Source organism: Centroberyx gerrardi, chromosome 3 (genome assembly GCF_048128805.1).
Source record: "Centroberyx gerrardi isolate f3 chromosome 3, fCenGer3.hap1.cur.20231027, whole genome shotgun sequence".
Taxonomy (NCBI): Eukaryota; Metazoa; Chordata; class Actinopteri; order Beryciformes; family Berycidae; genus Centroberyx; species Centroberyx gerrardi.
The window spans coordinates 454778-473377 of NC_135999.1; the positions used below are offsets into that span (position 1 = coordinate 454778).

General features: G+C 46.3%; 1 protein-coding gene across 1 annotated transcript in view; it reads left to right on the forward strand.

The window, feature by feature from the left end:
* LOC139931010 (mechanosensitive cation channel TMEM63B-like) overlaps positions 1–18600 on the forward strand; it is a 50748-nt gene that overhangs the window by 21414 nt on the left and 10734 nt on the right. Inside the window, exons 5-18 of the mRNA XM_078282735.1 lie at positions 1362–1452; positions 3849–3886; positions 4663–4805; positions 7175–7226; positions 7320–7428; positions 8524–8594; positions 9703–9783; positions 10402–10525; positions 12166–12299; positions 13093–13230; positions 14947–15100; positions 16404–16510; positions 17132–17218; positions 17630–17695. Coding sequence (XP_078138861.1) covers positions 1362–1452; positions 3849–3886; positions 4663–4805; positions 7175–7226; positions 7320–7428; positions 8524–8594; positions 9703–9783; positions 10402–10525; positions 12166–12299; positions 13093–13230; positions 14947–15100; positions 16404–16510; positions 17132–17218; positions 17630–17695 — 1395 coding nt within the window. The remainder of the gene's footprint in view (positions 1–1361; positions 1453–3848; positions 3887–4662; positions 4806–7174; positions 7227–7319; positions 7429–8523; positions 8595–9702; positions 9784–10401; positions 10526–12165; positions 12300–13092; positions 13231–14946; positions 15101–16403; positions 16511–17131; positions 17219–17629; positions 17696–18600) is intronic.

Consider the following 18600-nt stretch of genomic DNA (forward strand, 5'->3'; position numbering starts at 1 on the left):
GGAGAGTCCAGGAAGACCAGGGAAGACCAGGGATGACCAGGGAAGACCAGGGAAGACCGGAGAAGACCAGGAAAGACCAGGGAAGACCGGAGAAGATCAGGGAAGACCAGGGAAGACCAGAGAAGACCAGGAAAGACCAGGGAAGATCAGGGAAGATCAGGGAAGATCAGGGAAGACCAGGGAAGACCAGAGAAGACCAGAGAAGACCAGAGAAGACCAGGGAAGACCAGGGAAGACCAGGGAAGACCAGGGAAGACCAGGGAAGATCAGGGAAGACCAGGGAAGATCAGGGAAGACCAGGGAAGACCAGAGAAGACCAGGGAAGACCAGGGAAGACCAGGGAAGACCAGAGAAGACCAGAGAAGACCAGGGAAGACCAGAGAAGATCAGGGAAGATCAGAGAAGACCAGGGAAGACCAGGGAAGATCAGGGAAGACCAGGGAAGACCAGAGAAGACCAGAGAAGACCAGGGAAGACCAGAGAAGACCAGAGAAGACCAGGGAAGACCAGTGAAGGTCAGGGAAGAGCAGGGAAGACCAGAGAAGACCAGGGAAGACCAGGGAAGACCAGGGAAGATCAAAGAAGACCAGGGAAGATCAGGGAAGACCAGGGAAGATCAGAGAAGATCAGGGAAGACCAGGGAAGATCAGGGAAGATCAGAGAAGACCAGGGAAGACCAGGGAAGATCAGGGAAGACCAGGGAAGATCAGGGAACCTCAGAGAAGACCAGGGAAGACCAGGGAAGATCAGAGAAGACCAGGGAAGACCAGGGAAGACCAGAGAAGACCAGGGAAGACCAGGGAGGATCAGAGAAGACCAGGGAAGGTCAGGGAAGACCAGGGAAGATCAGGGAAGACCAGGGAAGATCAGAGAAGATCAGGGAAGACCAGGGAAGACCAGGGAAGACCAGGGAAGATAAGAGAAAACCAGGGAAGAGCAGGGAAGAGCAGGGAAGACCAGGGAAGACCAGGGAAGACCAGGGAAGATCAGAGAAGACCAGGGAAGACCAGGGAAGACCAGGGAAGACCAGGGAAGACCAGGGAAGACCAGGGAAGACCAGGGAAGATCAGGGAAGACCAGGGAAGATCAGAGAAGATCAGGGAAGACCAGGGAAAAACAACATGAAGAAGAAACCAGGGAGCAGGAGCAGAGGAGCAGATCAGAGTATTGATAAAGAACTTGTCAGTTTGTTCTAAAGTGTGTTTTCCCAAGCCGGACAGACTGGCGGGTCGGAGCGATCGGCTCTCAGCTCCAGAGGTCAAAGGTCGTGGCGTGTCTGTCTCCATGCTAACCCCTAACAGAGTCACTTCCTGTCTGTGGCCGTCACTTCCTGTCAGCTGACCCTGTCGTGTGTTCCGCAGCGTTGCCTCGGCGATGCACTCAGAGACTCCGGACCGCTACGAACGCCTCACCTCCGTCTCCAGCTCCGTCGACTTCGACCAGCGGGACAACGTAAGGAAACCTTCATCCTCCTCCTCCTCCTCTTCCTCTTCATCCTCTTCTTCCTCCTCCTCCTCCTCTTCCTCCTCCTCCTCTTCATCCTCCTCCTCCTCTTCCTCTCCTTCCTTCTCCTCCTCTTCCTCTCCATCTTCCTCCTCCTCTTCTTCCTCCTCCTCCTCTTCCTCCTCTTCCTCTCCATTTTCCTCCCCCTCCTCCCCCCTCCCCTTCCCGTCTGTCTCCTCATACCAAAGCTCCGCCTCCCTCCATTGGCTTAGCTCCATCCCTGTTAAATAATGCAGGACGAGTACAGCCTGTGTGTGTGTGTGTGTGTGTGTGTGTGTGTGTGTGTGTGTGTGTGTGTGTGTGTGTGTGTGTGTGTGTGTGTGTACACATGCATATGCTCTCTTGTCTGTCTTGACACAGATTCGCACCTAAGGAATGTCTTCAGTCACACACACACACACACACACACACACACAGGGAGCCAGGTCAGTCTGTGGGATTACATGTGCTGCAGTACGGTGGCCTGGAGGTTCAAACCACAACTACATTTCACAGAACAATTCAAACAAATTAATTAGCGTAATGCTAATGCTAACACAGTGTCCATGTAAAGCACTTTACATGAGTAACAGCTTTGGCAGAAACAGCTACAGATAATAAATATAACACACAAAGCATCATGAGGGTTTTCACTGGATTCTGTTTCTTCACGTCTCTGCTGTCAATTTTTATGTTTTTACTTGAACTGAAGGGTATAATCTACTGATCCTTCTGAAACTCCCACAGACGTCTGTGATTTGAAAAAAATCACAAGTTTGTTTGCTTTAATTTTGGAAAACACTTTTGGAGATCGAAGCTGTTTTCACTTAATATTCAGTGCAGAATCATTTCAAAATCCCAGACCTGGATTTGATTTGAAGGTTTTGTCGTCTTGTGTCTCGTCTCTCTGCAGATGAACATTATTCTTCACAAATATCAGAATATGTTGAGCTGAAACGCTCCGTGAAAGAGAAGTTGCATTTCAGGTCGAGACGAGACGATCTGTTCATCTCCTGATCTGATTGGAATCGTGATCTGAGGTTCAGGATCAATTCAACCAGGATCCGATGTGATCAATAAAAGTTCAGTGACAACAAAGTCTGACTGGGCAGAATTCTGTTTATTTCTGAGACTCAAATCTTTCTAGCGATGCCATTGGCTGCTAGAATGTAAACAATTTAAAAATGTCATTACAAAGTGACAATAATATAATTTGGATGGAGAGCTTGTGAAACTGTGATGGTCAAGAGTCTCATTAGTGATTACTACAGCAGAATAACATGGAGCTGATATCACCATTCATGTTCCTGACAGCAGAATAACATGGAGCTGATATCACCATTCATGTTCCTGACAGCAGAATAACATGGAGCTGATATCACCATTCATGTTCCTGACAGCAGAATAACATGGAGCTGATATCACCATTCATGTTCCTGACAGCAGAATAACATGGAGCTGATATCACCATTCATGTTCCTGACAGCAGAATAACATGGAGCTGATATCACCATTCATGTTCCTGACAACAGACGGACTGACATGTTTTGTATTGAGGTGTATTGAGTTTCCAGACCTGGTCCTGCAGCAGGTTGTTCAGACGGATTCTGCAGTGAAAGTGTGGGAGTTAATCTCTCTGGCTTCCTGCCTGCTGCTCCTCACCTCTAATCCGGTTTGCACCGGGCGCTTCTCTCATGTCGATTTAAGAGGTCAACCGCCGTCCAAGCCTGGCCCCGCCCACTTACTGTCCCATGGGATGGGGGGGGGGGGGGGGGGGGGGGGGGGGCTAAAAGAAGATAGAAAGATATACAGTACAAAAATTCTAATTGTGATTATTTGACAGAATATTGAGATTTAAACTGCGATATAAATACATGAGTTTTTCTTGTCATACATTTTTTAGAAGTTTGAAATAGTTAGAAAAGAAAAGTGAAAGTTAGTTAAAAACTAGATGTGAGTGTGCAGATTTACTGAGTTTGAGTCTGATGAAAGATTTTGATTCTAAAACTCTGAAGAAATTAACTGCAGACTCTGAGATTTGGAAATTGCAGAAGTTCATATAGCAATTTTTTTTATTTATTTTAATTTTTTTATTAATTGTTCAGCTCTAACACTTGGCCACATCTCCCAACCTCATCATCAATCATATCAATACATTTCTTCTTCTTCTATAACAGAGAAGTTGTCCTCCAGTCAGTGAAACCCTCCACTGATCTCACCACTCACATCCATCACTGAAGTGGAGATACTTGGTTTAATGATATGTATTAATAACAATAATAATATTTTCAGGTGACGCACCACATGTGGATTTCTACAGTCAAATGTTCTTGATTGTAATTCCTGGTTCTCATCTGTTGTTTCAGGGCTTCTGCTCCTGGCTGACAGCCATCTTCAGAATAAAGTAAGTTCTAACTGTAGAGAACAGAGTAAAATACTACAAAATAAAATATGAAAACTATATGAACCTGTATTTCCTCTGTCTGCTCCATAGAGACAGATGTAGTTTAGCAGGCTGTATAAAGACCAAGCAGGTAGTTCTTCTCTGAATGTCGAACGCTGCGTTCACACTGATATGTTGCTCTGTTCTGACTGGTTGTGGGTGGGGCCAGAGACTATGTGGGCGGAGTCATATACTATGTGGGCGGGGCCATAGGCGCCGGCCTGCAGATACAGTTATGAACAGAACAATTATGACTTTTTTGCCGCTCTGGTTTTGCCTTTCGTAACATTACATAATTTTAACGACTTAACATAGCTAAGCGCTAATTACGTAGCATTAATGTAAAATAAACAGAGAAAACTGAGTAAAACTCCTTCAGATCGTCCCATCGACTCAACGATGACTTTGAACGGCTGGAATCAACTTCTCCTCCATTTTGAACTGTTCATGAAACTAAATCACATCAGTAAAGAAACAAGGAAGCTGAAATCTGATTGGCTGTTGACGGCTGAGTTTCCCTGGTTGCTCAGCTCCATAGGAAATGAACGGCCTGATGCTGACTTCATGTTGCTGGCAGTGTGAACGCAGGGCCAGTCGGTCAGTCGGTTTGTTCCAATAGAAAAGGTCAATTTAAACATTGGCATCAATGGAGAGTCTCTTTATCTGGTGTTTGCCTTCCTGTTGGGACCGGACTAAATGTTGTTGATGAAGCTTTGTGCATCTTCCTCTTCCTCCAGGGATGAAGAGATCAGGGAGAAGTGCGGCGAGGACGCGGTTCACTACCTTTCCTTCCAGCGCCACATCATCGGCCTGCTGGTCGTGGTCGGCGTTCTCTCTGTCGGCATCGTCCTGCCGGTCAACTTCTCCGGAGATCTGCTGGGTAAGATCTGACCGCCAGCAGCCGTCCAGAGCCAAGAGGCTGCATTAAACCTGAGTGGGCGGAGCCTAATATTATGAAGCCTAGCACAATACAATCTACCATACTGAGTTATCTAGGTTAGCTAGTTAGCTAGCTGCTTCAACATCATGCCATGGTCATGAATATATTTTATTTATATTTTGTCCAGAGTTCCTTCTTTGCCATTCAAGTTTGCCAGTTAGATAACTGGCAAACTGAAAAACTGTGGCTCTTTGGCTCCGCCCACTGAGGTTTAACTCAACCAATCAGATTATTTCTGCCTCTGAGAAATGTTTGTAGCAATAAAAATACAATCTGTCTCAGCATTAACACTAATGAGGAGAAGCACTTAGATTAACTAGTCAGTGAAAAGCTGCAGACTCATGAACTTCACTCACGCTATTCAAAGTTTATTTGCCTTTCTTTATCAGTCTTATCTGTTATTTTAGTAAGAATTATCAATAAAGATGGATTCCTAAACCAGGGAGCACCAGGACCGCCTTCTAAAGAAGGTAACAGTGAGTTAGACCGACCTCCAGTTATTTGTGTTCTGGTGGAACGTGAGTAGACCCGATCCTGCTAGATCTGTGTTTGGTCGTTGGATCGTAGTTTGTGGTTCTAGCTGGCAGAGGATTCATTCTGTAAAAACAAATGTACAGAATGAATCTGAAGTTAAAGATGTGCTGAGGATCAGTGGTGGAAGTGACTGACTACAGCTCAGTGACTGACCGACTGACTGAAGTCTTCCATTACAGCGACAGACGCTGTAGTTTCTCTACAAGCTTCCGAAACTGACAGAAGAGAACAATCATCTGGCTTTACTTTATTTTTTCTGATTAAAATAATTCAGTTTGACCTCTGTCCTCTTCACACCGGTCTTTTAGTCTGAATCCAGGTTCGTTTCGTGTCAAAAGTTTCCCATGTAAAAGATTTTTTTGGAACTCGGGTAGCGGACTGAGAAACCGTACCGAGTCCAGCTGTACCAGGATCCGAGTCCGGATCCAGCAGAACTGTGGTGCGGTTCATCAGTGAGTCGCTGTGAGTGCATAAGCTTCTGACCTGATGGAGACGACCGAACTTCTCTAGCTTTTACTTTAAATCAGATACTTTTTAGTTTTACTTCAGTAGATTTTTCCATGAGTAATTTTACTTCTACTACAGTAAAATTTCAGCACAGTGATTCTGCAGTCAGATGTGTCGGTCGTCTCTCTCCAGACTGAAGATGAAGCTTAAAGAATCGATTCAGACAAACATCAGAGAAGACTCACTTCTCAAAATGTCCTGGAATAAATCAACACTCCTCTTAGTTTCAACATGGAGTTATTCATCTGAAAAGCAGAATATAATCTCCTCACCAAGATCAGATGCAGCTGGACCAGTTTGTAGCGTTCAGATTTTTTCTTCCCATTCATTTGAATGGAAACTGACATTGAACACGTTGGTGAACAGATTCAGCATCAGATCTGCTGCTGTGAGTCCAGCTGACTGTTGGTCCGACGCTTCAGAACAGAATCTCACCAAACAGCTTTTTTATTGATGGAAGAGAACACAGTGGAGGGATACCATGTAGGAGAGATAGTTCCTGTTGAAATACTAATTTTAGTGTAAACCAAGAATAGAAATGCAAAATGCAGACGGACCCAGAATGCTTTTTAAAGCATGATCTGTCGGCCGGTCGCCCACCATAAACTAAACAGGAGTTTTCCACGCAGCAATCAGGATTTTCACAACTTATTGATTTGAATTTATTGAAAACACCAAAACAGAAACCAGAAGAGTCGGCCTTGTTACTGTGGTTTATGAATCCAAGACTTAACCCAGGGAAGGTTGACTGGAGGTTGAAGGTGTGTTTCACTGAAACAGACACACACACACACAAACCTGACTCTGAAAATATCTAAACTTTTTAACCTTTATTTCTCCAGGGAAGGAGACAGAGCTTCACTCTGTGATGGAAAGACTCACAGATGATGTGAAGCTCAGGGTTTAAATCATTATGTCGACTCATCACAGCCTGTCTCACAGGACTTTACAGAGAACGAGTCTAACTAGATCTAACTGATCAATAATCAACTATAGAACAGAATGATATAGAACAAACACAAGGAAGCAGAACAAAGCAGAAGACTCAGCAGGCAGAACAGCTTCCTGTCCTCCAGACCCGAACCTGCCGGCTCCAGACTGAGAGCCTGAAGCAGACGAGGAAAAACTCCCAAGAAAACCTTGTTGTTACTAAAATCTTCCTTTAAAAAGTCATAGTGTGCAGTTTGAGGATCAGGATCAGGATCAGGATCAGAGCTGCGTCTGTGTTGTCTCCTGTGATTGGTTCTGATCTGTCGTCTTTTCTCCAGAAAACAACGCCTACAGCTTCGGACGAACCACGATAGCCAACCTGAAGTCCGGGTGAGTGCGGCGGCGTTCCCACCGCAGTCCGTGGATTTATTTGTGGTATTTATGTTCCAGGAAGAAGGATAATGATTTTGTTTTGTTTTTCAGGACCAACCTCTTGTGGCTTCACACTTCCTTTGCCTTCATGTACCTGCTGCTGACGGTCTACAGCATGAGGAGACACACGTCCAAGATGCACTACAAGGAGGACGACCTGGTGAGAGACTCACTCAGCAACCGCACTAGCAGCTTTGACTGAGCGATTGATTGATTTCGATTGATTTATCGGGTATAAAAAGGTGGAAACAACAGCACAACCCAGAGGAAAACACGTAAAAACTCTTAAACACTTGTTTCTAACGCGTTCCTCCATAAACAAGAACAAAACAAAACACAAAAACAGACATGACAGCGAAAAAACAATAGAACTTTGACATTAGAGCAGCAAATTTAATCCATAACCTCTAATGAAGTAAAATTCCTAAAAACTATTTTGCATTTTGTACACAATCCATACTGCAAATAGTTAAGTGCCAATAAAAATCTGACAGGACGGTTCACTTTACCCCAAAGAAAAGCCGGACCTGCAGACTGGGACAGTTTGATACGGTTCCAGCCGGGCATCAGCTGAGCTCAAAGTTTAGAGAAGTAACATTATAGTGATGCTGATGCTTTAGACATAGACTTAGTTACCAGTCTAAACCAACAGTTGTGATGCTGCCTTTGTGTTGCTAAGCAACCAGAGCAATAGATGATGTGGTGTTCTGTTGCCAACATGGCGACTATCTTTAGATTTAGTGACGTTTCAGATCTGCTGGCGACTTCGTTTCTCAAAAGCGACACGTGAAAAACCTGCTGACTCTCCGACCGGAGTGATGTTAATGTGTTTCAAGACAAATCTGAACAGCTGATGCTGATTGGTCCTCCTCACAGGTCACATGATCTCATTTCTCTGAAGCGGAGCCAGATTTCTCTCGCTAGTTTAACAACTCAGCAGATCTGAACTGACGGCTGACTGGACCGATCGCGTCTTTGTGATTGATTGAGGCGATCAATAGTTCAAAGTTGTCTTCCAACATGGCCGCCAGGGGTTCTGGACTGACTCTTTGAGAAACACAACTTGTGTATTTAATTCTCCTTGAAATGTCTTGACTGCAGCACACTGAGGCTAACATCACTCAAGCATTACTAGCAGTACTAATTCAATTCATGACACTTTTACACTTTTATTTCTAAATTCTGTTTTCCCAGCAGCAGCTAAACGCCACACAGTTTCTGTTTCGCTGAAGCTGTGAACTGTCTTTTCTTCCAGGTGAAACGCACTTTATTTATTAACGGTATTTCCAAATACGCCGAGGAGAACCACATCAAGCAGCACTTTGAGTAAGTTCCTCTGTTCTCCAACTGCTTCCAGCACCTTGTGCATGTTCTTCTTCTGCTGCATGTTCTTCTTCTGCTGCATGTTCTGCTTCTGCTGCATGTTCCAGATCTGCTGCATGTTCTGCTTCTGCTGCATGTTCTGCTGCATGTTCCAGATCTGCTGCATGTTCTGCTTCTGCTGCATGTTCTGCTGCATGTTCCAGATCTACTGCATGTTCCAGATCTGCTGCATGTTCCAGATCTGCTGCATGTTCCAGTTCTGCTGCATGTTCCAGATCTGCTGCATGTTCCAGATCTGATGCATGTTCTGCTTCTGCTGCATGTTCCAGATCTGCTGCATATTCCAGTTCTGCTGCATGTTCCAGATCTGATGCATGTTCTGCTTCTGCTGCATGTTCCAGATCTGCTGCATGTTCCAGTTCTGCTGCATGTTCCAGATCTGATGCATGTTCTGCTTCTGCTGCATGTTCCAGATCTGATGCATGTTCCAGATCTGCTGCATATTCCAGTTCTGCTGCATGTTCCAGATCTGATGCATGTTCCAGATCTGCTGCATATTCCAGTTCTGCTGCATGTTCCAGATCTGATGCATGTTCCAGATCTGCTGCATGTTCCAGTTCTGCTGCATGTTCCAGATCTGATGCATGTTCTGCTTCTGCTGCATGTTCCAGATCTGATGCATGTTCTGCTTCTGCTGCATGTTCCAGATCTGCTGCATGTTCCAGTTCTGATGCATGTTCCAGATCTGCTGCATGTTCCAGATCTGGTGCATGTTCCAGATCTGCTGCATGTTCCAGATCTGCTGCACGTGTTTCAGATCTGGTGCATGTTCCAGATCTGCTGCATGTTCCAGTTCTGCTGCATGTTCTAGGTTTTCTACGTTACTTTTCCTGCCTGTTCTAGTTCTGTGTTTCTGAAGGAATAGTGAACTCTTAGATGTGAACCAGGATCTGTTTCTCATATTCAGCTGTGTTCTTAACGGGTATGAACACCACAGAAGAAGAGACAGACAAGTCCGTCATGTTAGATAAAGTGACAGGATGACAGGTCAAAACTCTGTCCAGTCAACGAGCTGCTTGTGAGTCATGTGACTTCTGTTTCTGTTCCTCAGACAGGCGTATGAGAACTGCACCGTGCTGGAGGCTCGCATCTGCTACAACGTCGCCAAGCTGATGGCACTCAACGCAGAACGGTGAGAGAGAGAGAGAGAGAGAGACACACAGAAAGAGAGAGAGAGAGACACAGAGAGAGAGACTCAGAGAGAGAGAGAGAGACAGAGAGAGAGAGAGAGAGAGAAGGCCACATTAAGAATGGCAGAGGTTCAGGAGGGACTGTGGTATAAAGCGGAACACAGAGTCAAGAGAGGGAAAACCCGTCTCTGGATTAAAATGAACACAAAGATCTCAGAGAATAACAAAGACAGAGATGCAGCATTTCCAGTCAGCAGGTTCAGTCTTGATAGGTGGAGGTCTGGAGAGAGCCTGACTCCATCAACACTGAGGGAAACAACCACATGTTCAGAAACCCACATAACCCTAAACACACATTACTGTGGTGTGATAGTGTGGTGAACAAGCCTGGGTCTGAACAGAGTTAATGGAAGGACCAGGTGGATTCTGGGTAGATTTACCTTCCACTCTCCACTTGGTAACAGGAGAGAGAGAGAGAGAGTTTTAGGTTAGAAGTTAGAAGTTAGGGAGTGAATGTAGTCGTGTGGACAGTCTTCATATACGGTATTACAGTGTGTGTGTGTGTGTGTGTGTGTGTGTGTGTGTGTGTGTGTGTGTGTGTGTGTGTGTGTGGGACACAGGAAGAAGACGGAGCGCAGTAAGAAGTTCTTCACTGACCTGATGGCGAAGGAGCACATGCCCACCATGATCAACCCCAAACCCTGCGGACACCTGTGCTGCTGCGCCATCACAGGCTGCGAGGAGGTACGGTGAAAAGCATCATGGGAAACTAAAACTGAACCAGACTGATGGAACCGCCAGCCGGTTCAGACGTCTGATAGAAAATAATAAAAACATATTAACGTGTGAGGAATTCATTCAAAATGAAATTCAAATTCAGAATCACAGAGTTTGAATGGATAGAACGGTCTTTCCACTGTTTTCTATGGTATTTTGACTGGTACACCATAAAATGGCATCTATGGTTAGTTGCTACGGCGACAGCGGAAGTTTGTCCATTAAGGCGTAAAGTGTCACACCGGCCGCCACAGCATGAGCGGGTTAGCTGTGTAATGTTACAAGAGTACAAGAGTAACGATAGATGAATAAAATGTGACGACAGTAATACAGAGAGATCAGAGACGGACGAGACGCTCCGTCCTCGCTGCAGAACCTCTGACGCTCGCCGTCAGTCGGTTTCTCCTGAAGCGAGCCCGACGCTACCGAGGACGGTTATATTATCTAACGGTTCACATCAAAATGGCCGCCGCTCCGACCGCCCGGGAGCGTTGATTTGAGTGGGAAAGACCGTTCTATCCGTTCTAGTTCTGTGAACAGGACGCTGTGGATCGCTGTCAAATACAAGCTGGTCAGCATGTCAGCTGCAGGCGGTGCTGCGGGCGGTGCTGCGGGCGGTGCTGCGGGCGGTGCTGCGGGCGGTGCTGCGGGCAGCTCGGTGCTGCAGGCGGTGCTGCGGGCAGCTCGGTGCTGCAGGCGGTGCTGCAGGCGGTGCTGCGGGCAGCTCGGTGCTGCAGGCGGTGCTGCAGGCGGTGCTGCGGGCAGCTCGGTGCTGCAGGCGGTGCTGCAGGCGGTGCTGCGGGCAGCTCGGTGCTGCAGGCAGCTCGGTGCTGCGGGCGGTGCTGCGGGCAGCTCGGTGCTGCAGGCGGTGCTGCAGGCGGTGCTGCGGGCAGCTCGGTGCTGCAGGCAGCTCGGTGCTGCAGGCAGCTCGGTGCTGCAGGCGGTGCTGCAGGCGGTGCTGCAGGCAGCTCGGTGCTGCAGGCAGCTCGGTGCTGCAGGCGGTGCTGCGGGCAGCTCGGTGCTGCAGGCAGCTCGGTGCTGCGGGCGGTGCTGCGGGCAGCTCGGTGCTGCGGGCAGCTCGGTGCTGCAGGCGGTGCTGCAGGCAGCTCGGTGCTGCAGGCGGTGCTGCAGGCGGTGCTGCGGGCGGTGCTGCAGGCAGCTCGGTGCTGCAGGCGGTGCTGCAGGCAGCTCGGTGCTGCAGGCGGAGCTGCAGGTGGTGCAGAGGGAGACGGAGGACGAGTCTCCAGTGACTCTGTCCTGCTGACCGGCTGGAGACAGGAACATGAATGGAACAGTTCTGTAATCAACACATGGAGACATTGATCTGAATATTGTGGTATTCAGGGTGAGGCGGTGCTCAGGGTGAGGCGGTGCTCAGGGTGAGGCGGTGCTCAGGGTGAGGCGGTGCTCAGGGTGAGGCGGTGCTCAGGGTGAGGCGGTGCTCAGGGTGAGGTGGTGCTCAGGGTGTGTTCAGGGTGAGGCGGTGCTCAGGGTGAGGCGGTGCTCAGGGTGTGTTCAGGGTGAGGCGGTGCTCAGGGTGAGACGGTGCTCAGGGTGTGCTCAGAGTGAGGCGGTGCTCAGGTGTGACATCATGCTCTGCCCTGCAGGAGGAGGCCGTCAGCTTCTACACCAAGCGGGAGGCCAAGCTGAAGGAGGAGTACAGGAAGGAGAAGGAGAAGGTCAACACCAAGCCGCTGGGCATGGCCTTCGTCACCTTCCAGAACGAAGCCATGACCGCCATGTGAGCCGTGTGTGTGTGTGTGTGAGCTGTGTGTGTGTGTGTGTGAGCCGCGTGTGCGTGTGTGAGCCGTGTGTGTGTGTGTGTGAGCTGTGTGTGTGTGTGAGCCGTGTGTGTGTGTGTGTGTGTGTGTGTGTGTGTGAGCCGTGTGTGTGTGTGTGTGTGTGTGTGTGTGTGTGTGTGAGCCGTGTGTGTGTGTGTGTGTGTGTGTGTGTGTGTGTGGGCATGAGAGAGAATATTACAGCAGTAGCTAATGTTGAATCTAAAATGTTAAAGCTGCACTGTGTCATTTTAGCATCAATAAATTATCATCACATTAATTAAGACAGTGATTCTCAACCTGTTTCATATCAGGACCCTGATCCAGTCCACATCAGACTCTCAGACCCCATCTGATGAGATTTTGTCTCTCAAACCCAAATCTGAGAATATTGTTATTGTCGGATGATTTAGTTCAGAACTCCCCGACTGTCTGTGTTGCAGGTAGAGAGAGAACACGCTGAGAACCACTGAATTAAGAGACATTAGTATAAGAAACGGGGCTTATGGGAAATGTAGTCTTCATTTTGAGAAACACTAGAACTAACAATACTACTGTGTCTCTCTCTCTCTCTCTCTCTCTCTCTCTCTCTCTCTATTTCCTGATGAGAGGAATAAAATCAAATTAGACTTTGTTCTTCCCTGAGACTGTAGATTAATGATTTATGCTCTCTCTCTCTCTCTCTCTCTCTCTCTCTCTCTCCCCCCCCCCCCCCTCTCTCTCCCCCCCCCCCCCCCCCCCCCCCCCCCCCCTCAGCATCTTGAAGGACTTTAACGCCTGTCAGGTTCAGGGCTGTCGGTGTCGTCAGGAGCCTCGCTCCTCCCAGTTCAGCGAGAGTCTTCATGTTTACAACTGGAGCGTGTCGTACGCCCCCGACCCGCAGAACGTCCGCTGGTACGCACACACACACACACACACACACACACACACACAGTGTTTACAGAATGTTTATAGTATTATACAAGGATATTATTACTGGTAGTATTACTCACAGTATATTACAGTATAATACAGTAAAGCTCATGGATCAGTTGGCTCCTGACTGACTGAACAGTGAGTCGTCCTGCAGTCTGTCTTTACTTTAACTCAAGGACAAAACAAGGGGTGTGTAGGAGTGTGTGTGTGTGTGTGTGTGTAGGTGTGTGTGTGTGTGGAGGGGTGTGTGTGTGTGTGTGTGCTGCAGGAGGGGGGCATTAGTCTAAAACTCATTACCCGTCCTCGGCCCTCCTGCCTCCCAGTCAGCTGTTTCAGCTCCTCCACTGCTGAGCTGGCTCACCGCTACGCACTGAAGCAGGGCTGTGTGTGTGTGTGTGTGTGTGTGTGTGTGTGTGTGTGTGTGTGTGTGTGTGTGATTCAGTATCTCTGTAATTCAAAGCGCCTCAGACGGCCGGCTGTTATCTGAACGGCCAGAAGAAACGCCGTGAAGATTAAAGTCACATTTCCATGTCATCATGCAGCAGAGTTGATGCAGACAGAGCAGCAGGTCGCTCTCTTCCACACGACCTCACCAGGATCCGACCTGTGACCTGTGACCTGTGACCTGTGACCTGTGACCTGTGACCTGTGACCTGCGCTCTCTGACTGACTATACTGTCGGCCTTATGACGCATTTATCTTTAAAATAGACATTAGCTGCGTTTACATGGAGCCTTTTATTCTGCTAGTAATCAGAATAGAAGCCCATCAGAATAAAAATGTAATCTCCTCAATCAGAATAAACCGCCTGCTCTGAATGAAAAGTCACTCTGAGAGGAGAAGTTTAACTCTTTCATGATGTGTTCGATGGATAAAATGTCGTCTTGTAAACTCGTTCTGATCACTTCTTCTGGCTGTAGATCTGAACTCTCTGTGCTCGGCCAGCTGACCTGAGTGATGTCAGTGATGTTTACTTTTCTCCAGGATAATTTGCATGTTGTGCTTGTTCTGAACCCCGGGGCGCCAGGGCTTGACGTGGGTGGCGGAGGCCGTTTTTATATCAAGTGTTGACTCCGCCCACCCGGGACAGTTTTGGCGTACGGCGGTGAAAATTACAAGTGGACCCAAACATTGCGGGGGCAAAACAAAACGTCTTTTTCTGACACTTTTGGAGTCGTATGTTGTGATAAAACTGCTGCTTCATCAGAAACAACAACAGTAAACATAACTGTTGTTCTTTCTGATGAATGTATGTTAAAATATGTTAAAAACATAAACCTGTTAGAGAGGTGGATTCTGTGTTTTGCATGTCAGAAACTTTTATTCTGATTCCAGACTGTGGAGCATGTAAACATGACATCCGTTTATTCAGCGCTCATGTAAACACTTTCATTCAGAATGAAAAAATATGGATCATGTGACCACAGCTGATACAGAACAGTATGAAAACACATGTGACACAAAAACCTCTAGATTTTAAAGATGTTGAACAAAGACCTGCAGGTGGTGACTGTTGTTGTTTTGTTGTGTTTTGGAAATTACTCTTTTATTTCTTATGAATGAAGTGATGAATTTCAGGTAAAAAAAACAAAGAAAATCTGCGTGTCTGACCTCCTGTCAGCTCCTCAGAGGATCCGGTCTGGTTCATGTGGTTCATGTGGTTCATGTGGTTCATGTGGTCTGTGTTTCCTGCAGGGAGCACCTGTCGCTGGGCGGGATCTCCTGGTGGATCCGCTGCTTCATCATCAACTGCATCCTCTTCATCCTGCTCTTCTTCCTCACCACGCCCGCCATCATCATCTCCACCATGGACAAGTTCAACGTCACCAAGCCTGTGGAGTATCTCAACGTAAGAGCCAGGAACACTTTTACACAATAATAATAATGATGATGAACTTTCTTTATAGAGCACTTTTCTTTTCAAAGTGCTTTACAGGAATAAAAACAAAAAATGGAATGAGAATAAAATAAACACAGTTTAAAAGAACAAGAGCAGCAAGAAGGTTCATGAAGGAAAGGCTGTGAAATCTTAGAGGAGATTATAAGCCAGAGTGTTGTCAGTAAGGCTGCAGAATTAGTTGGAAAATTATTAAAAACTCAGTATTGACTGCAGCGATTTAAAAATGTGGAGAGAGCTGCGGAGCTTCCTGGAGAACCTGACGGCAGATCCAGGACCAGGCGGAGAGAACCTGAGCGAAGCCTGAAGCCTTCACTGTAACATCTGACTTTCTCCACACAGCTGCGTTGGAACATTTTGAAGCAGGAGAAAAGAAAATAGCATAAACAAACCTGAGTCCACAGGCGTCACAGTTCATATCAGAGTCGTCTTACTGAAGAGGAAGTTATATTATACGTGATAATACGTGATGTGGAGCGACAGCAGCGTTAACTAATCCACGAGGAAACTAAACCGTTCTTTACTTTCTTCAGTCTCCATCTTCCTCCCTCAGCCTCACTGTGGTGTTTCTGCTCTGCTCTTCCCACACATCACCTGTCAATCAAACAGTGTGGGCGGAGCTTGGATTCCTGTTGATGCAGTTTGAGTTTCTCTTCTCTCTGTCTGTTCTAACTACCCAGTTCTTCTTCTTCTGTTGATTCCAAACAAACCGGAAACGTAAAACGCATCACTTCCTGTACGGCAGAGGATTTAGGCAGGATCACTGTTGAGCAGAGGTGGAGACTCGAGTCACATGACTTGGACTCGAGTCACAGGGGTTATAACAACGCTCAGAATGAAGAAATAACTAATGCAAACTGAGCATAGGTTACGCTACAACGTTAACTTCACTTTGATCATTTTACGACAGCAGCGTAACGTTCATAGTTCACCTCTATGGGTTTAACATATTGTTGACAGTTCAAAACATATAAGCATATTAGCAAGTTATGGCATAAGATGGAACATGCTTAATAAGCAACGGGAACTTGCTTGATGATCTGCGTTCCTTGTCGGTCATGATCGTTTGTTTTCGTGAACAGAAGAAGAGACAGACGAGTCCGTCATGTTAGATAAAGTTACAGGAAAGTGGCAGGATGACAGAAACTCCGTCCAATCAACGAGCTGCGTGTGAGTCATGTGACGTCTGTTTCCAGGCCCTGGCTGGCTGTGATTGGTCAGAGCGGATTAAAGTGAATTTTGTGTTTTCTGTCAGAATCCCATCGTCACCCAGTTCTTCCCCACCCTGCTGCTGTGGGCCTTCTCCTCCCTGCTGCCCACCATCGTCTACTACTCCGCCTTCTTCGAAGCTCATTGGACCAGGTACAGTGTGACATCACATCCTGTCTCCTCTTCCTCTGCTCTCTTTAAAATGTCTCATCTTGTCTAAAAGCTTCTGCCTTTCCTCCCTCTGCTTTTCTGTCTTTCCTTCACTTCTCTCCCATCATCCCTCTGGGCTCAGGAGCATGTGATCCATCTGACCTCTGACCTCTGACCTCCTTGGTTTTGTTGCTGTAATGTACAGAAACTGAATCTTATTCTACAGTTGAGTCCAGTGGAGTTTCTCTGGAGAAGAGAATTAGCTGAATAAATAATGTTTAAATGTAAAATATTCTTTCTTCTAAATCTAATTTCTAGTTCTAGAGGAGCCACCTGAAATAAAATGACACGTTTCACTACAACTATGATCATTTTAGTTTATTACTGTCCTGCCACCAGTAGATTGTAGGTTTATAAGTTTAAAAGTTTGCACAATTGTGATGGTGATAATATTGAATATCGCAATATTCACTATTATCAAATACCGGCCCGAGCCGAGTGCAGTGGAAAAACTTTATTAACAGTCAGTGGAAAAGGAGGAACTGTAACTTTCAGCACAACCATGTGTGTGTGTGTGTGTGTGTGTGTGTGTGTGTGTGTGTGTGTGTGTGTGTGTGTGTGCAGGTCGGGGGAGAACAGGACCACGATGCACAAATGCTACACCTTCCTCATCTTCATGGTTCTGCTGCTGCCGTCGCTCGGCCTGAGCAGGTGAGAACCAACCAGTAGAATCAGTAGAATTAATAGAATCAGTAGAATCAGCTTTTTATTGGCAGAACAGTTGATCAGCTGTTCTAATTAATACTGACCGTGTGTCTGTGAAGACAGGTGTGTTGACAGAGAAATGTTTCCTAATTAATGCATTCATTAGCTTAATTAACAACCTCATTAGCATAACTGGTCATGTTGAGTGTGTGATGGTGACGGAGCGTGTGTCCGGATGGATGTAGATCTGTTCTGCAGACTGAACGAACACAGAGACAGAACGTCTCTCCTCTCCTGGAACAAAACATTTCTGCTCTCCTCGACTCGAAGCTCCACAGTTTTTACAGAAAAGATGAAGCAGCTGTGAAGATCAAAGTGTTTGTTCGTCTCGTGAAATATTTCTCTCCTGTTTTCCAGTCTGGATGTTTTCTTCCGCTGGCTGTTTGACAAGAAGTTCCTGGCTGACGCCGCCGTCAGGTTTGAGTGAGTCCAGTTCAGTTTACTGTTATCCTGCACAGCTCATGACATGATGATACGTTCTCTCATATTCTACACTGCAAGAACTGACGCGCTGTCCGGTGCTTTTCTCTTGTTTCCAGACCTATCAGCTTTCATGATGTTTTTAGTCAAATTCTATTGTACGCACAGCAGCAAGCTGAGAAACGAACGCGTTTCAGCGCTAAGCCGTCATCAGAGTTTCCGCCCCCATATTTATAGACCCAATATCCATAAATTAGCAACCGTGTGATAAATTGAGATAAACAATAACAATATAATATAGAATAGCAAATATATAGAGCAAATACAATATACAACAACAAAATACATTAGAAGATAATAGAAAAAGATGAAGAGAGATAAAAATCCACAAGAGCTCCTGAATTTAGAAACGCCCACTTTACAAAAAACAAGTTAGCAGTAATTCTTCATTGACGCTCTGTCTGTAGAGTGGATCCAAAAGGCCTCTGTGTAGCAGGAAGCAGTCTCACCCCCTCTCCTTAAAGGTTTTACCACCTCCACCCCTTGGAATCTCAGTCTGCAAACTTCATGGCCAGTGGCAATAAACAATAAACTTTTGTAATGTATTTGGTTGTGCGGACATCCCTCCTTGAATCTACATGCACAAGAGTCTGCACCCTAAAGACAACAAGAAGTGTTTGGAGTTGAGCGAGCTATTTCTTCCTTTAGTCAAATTCTCTCACTGCTTCTTCACTGCTTTCAGTAAATTTCACTTGATTCAGCCAATATGACTTCTGTCAAGAAATCATCAGAAAACAATGAAGAAAATCTGGAAACAAGAAACTTTCTCCAAGACAATTTCACTTTTACCAAGTAAATGAAACAAGTTACATTCTCCTGGGAAAAGTCTAATTTGTTGAAACCGGTAA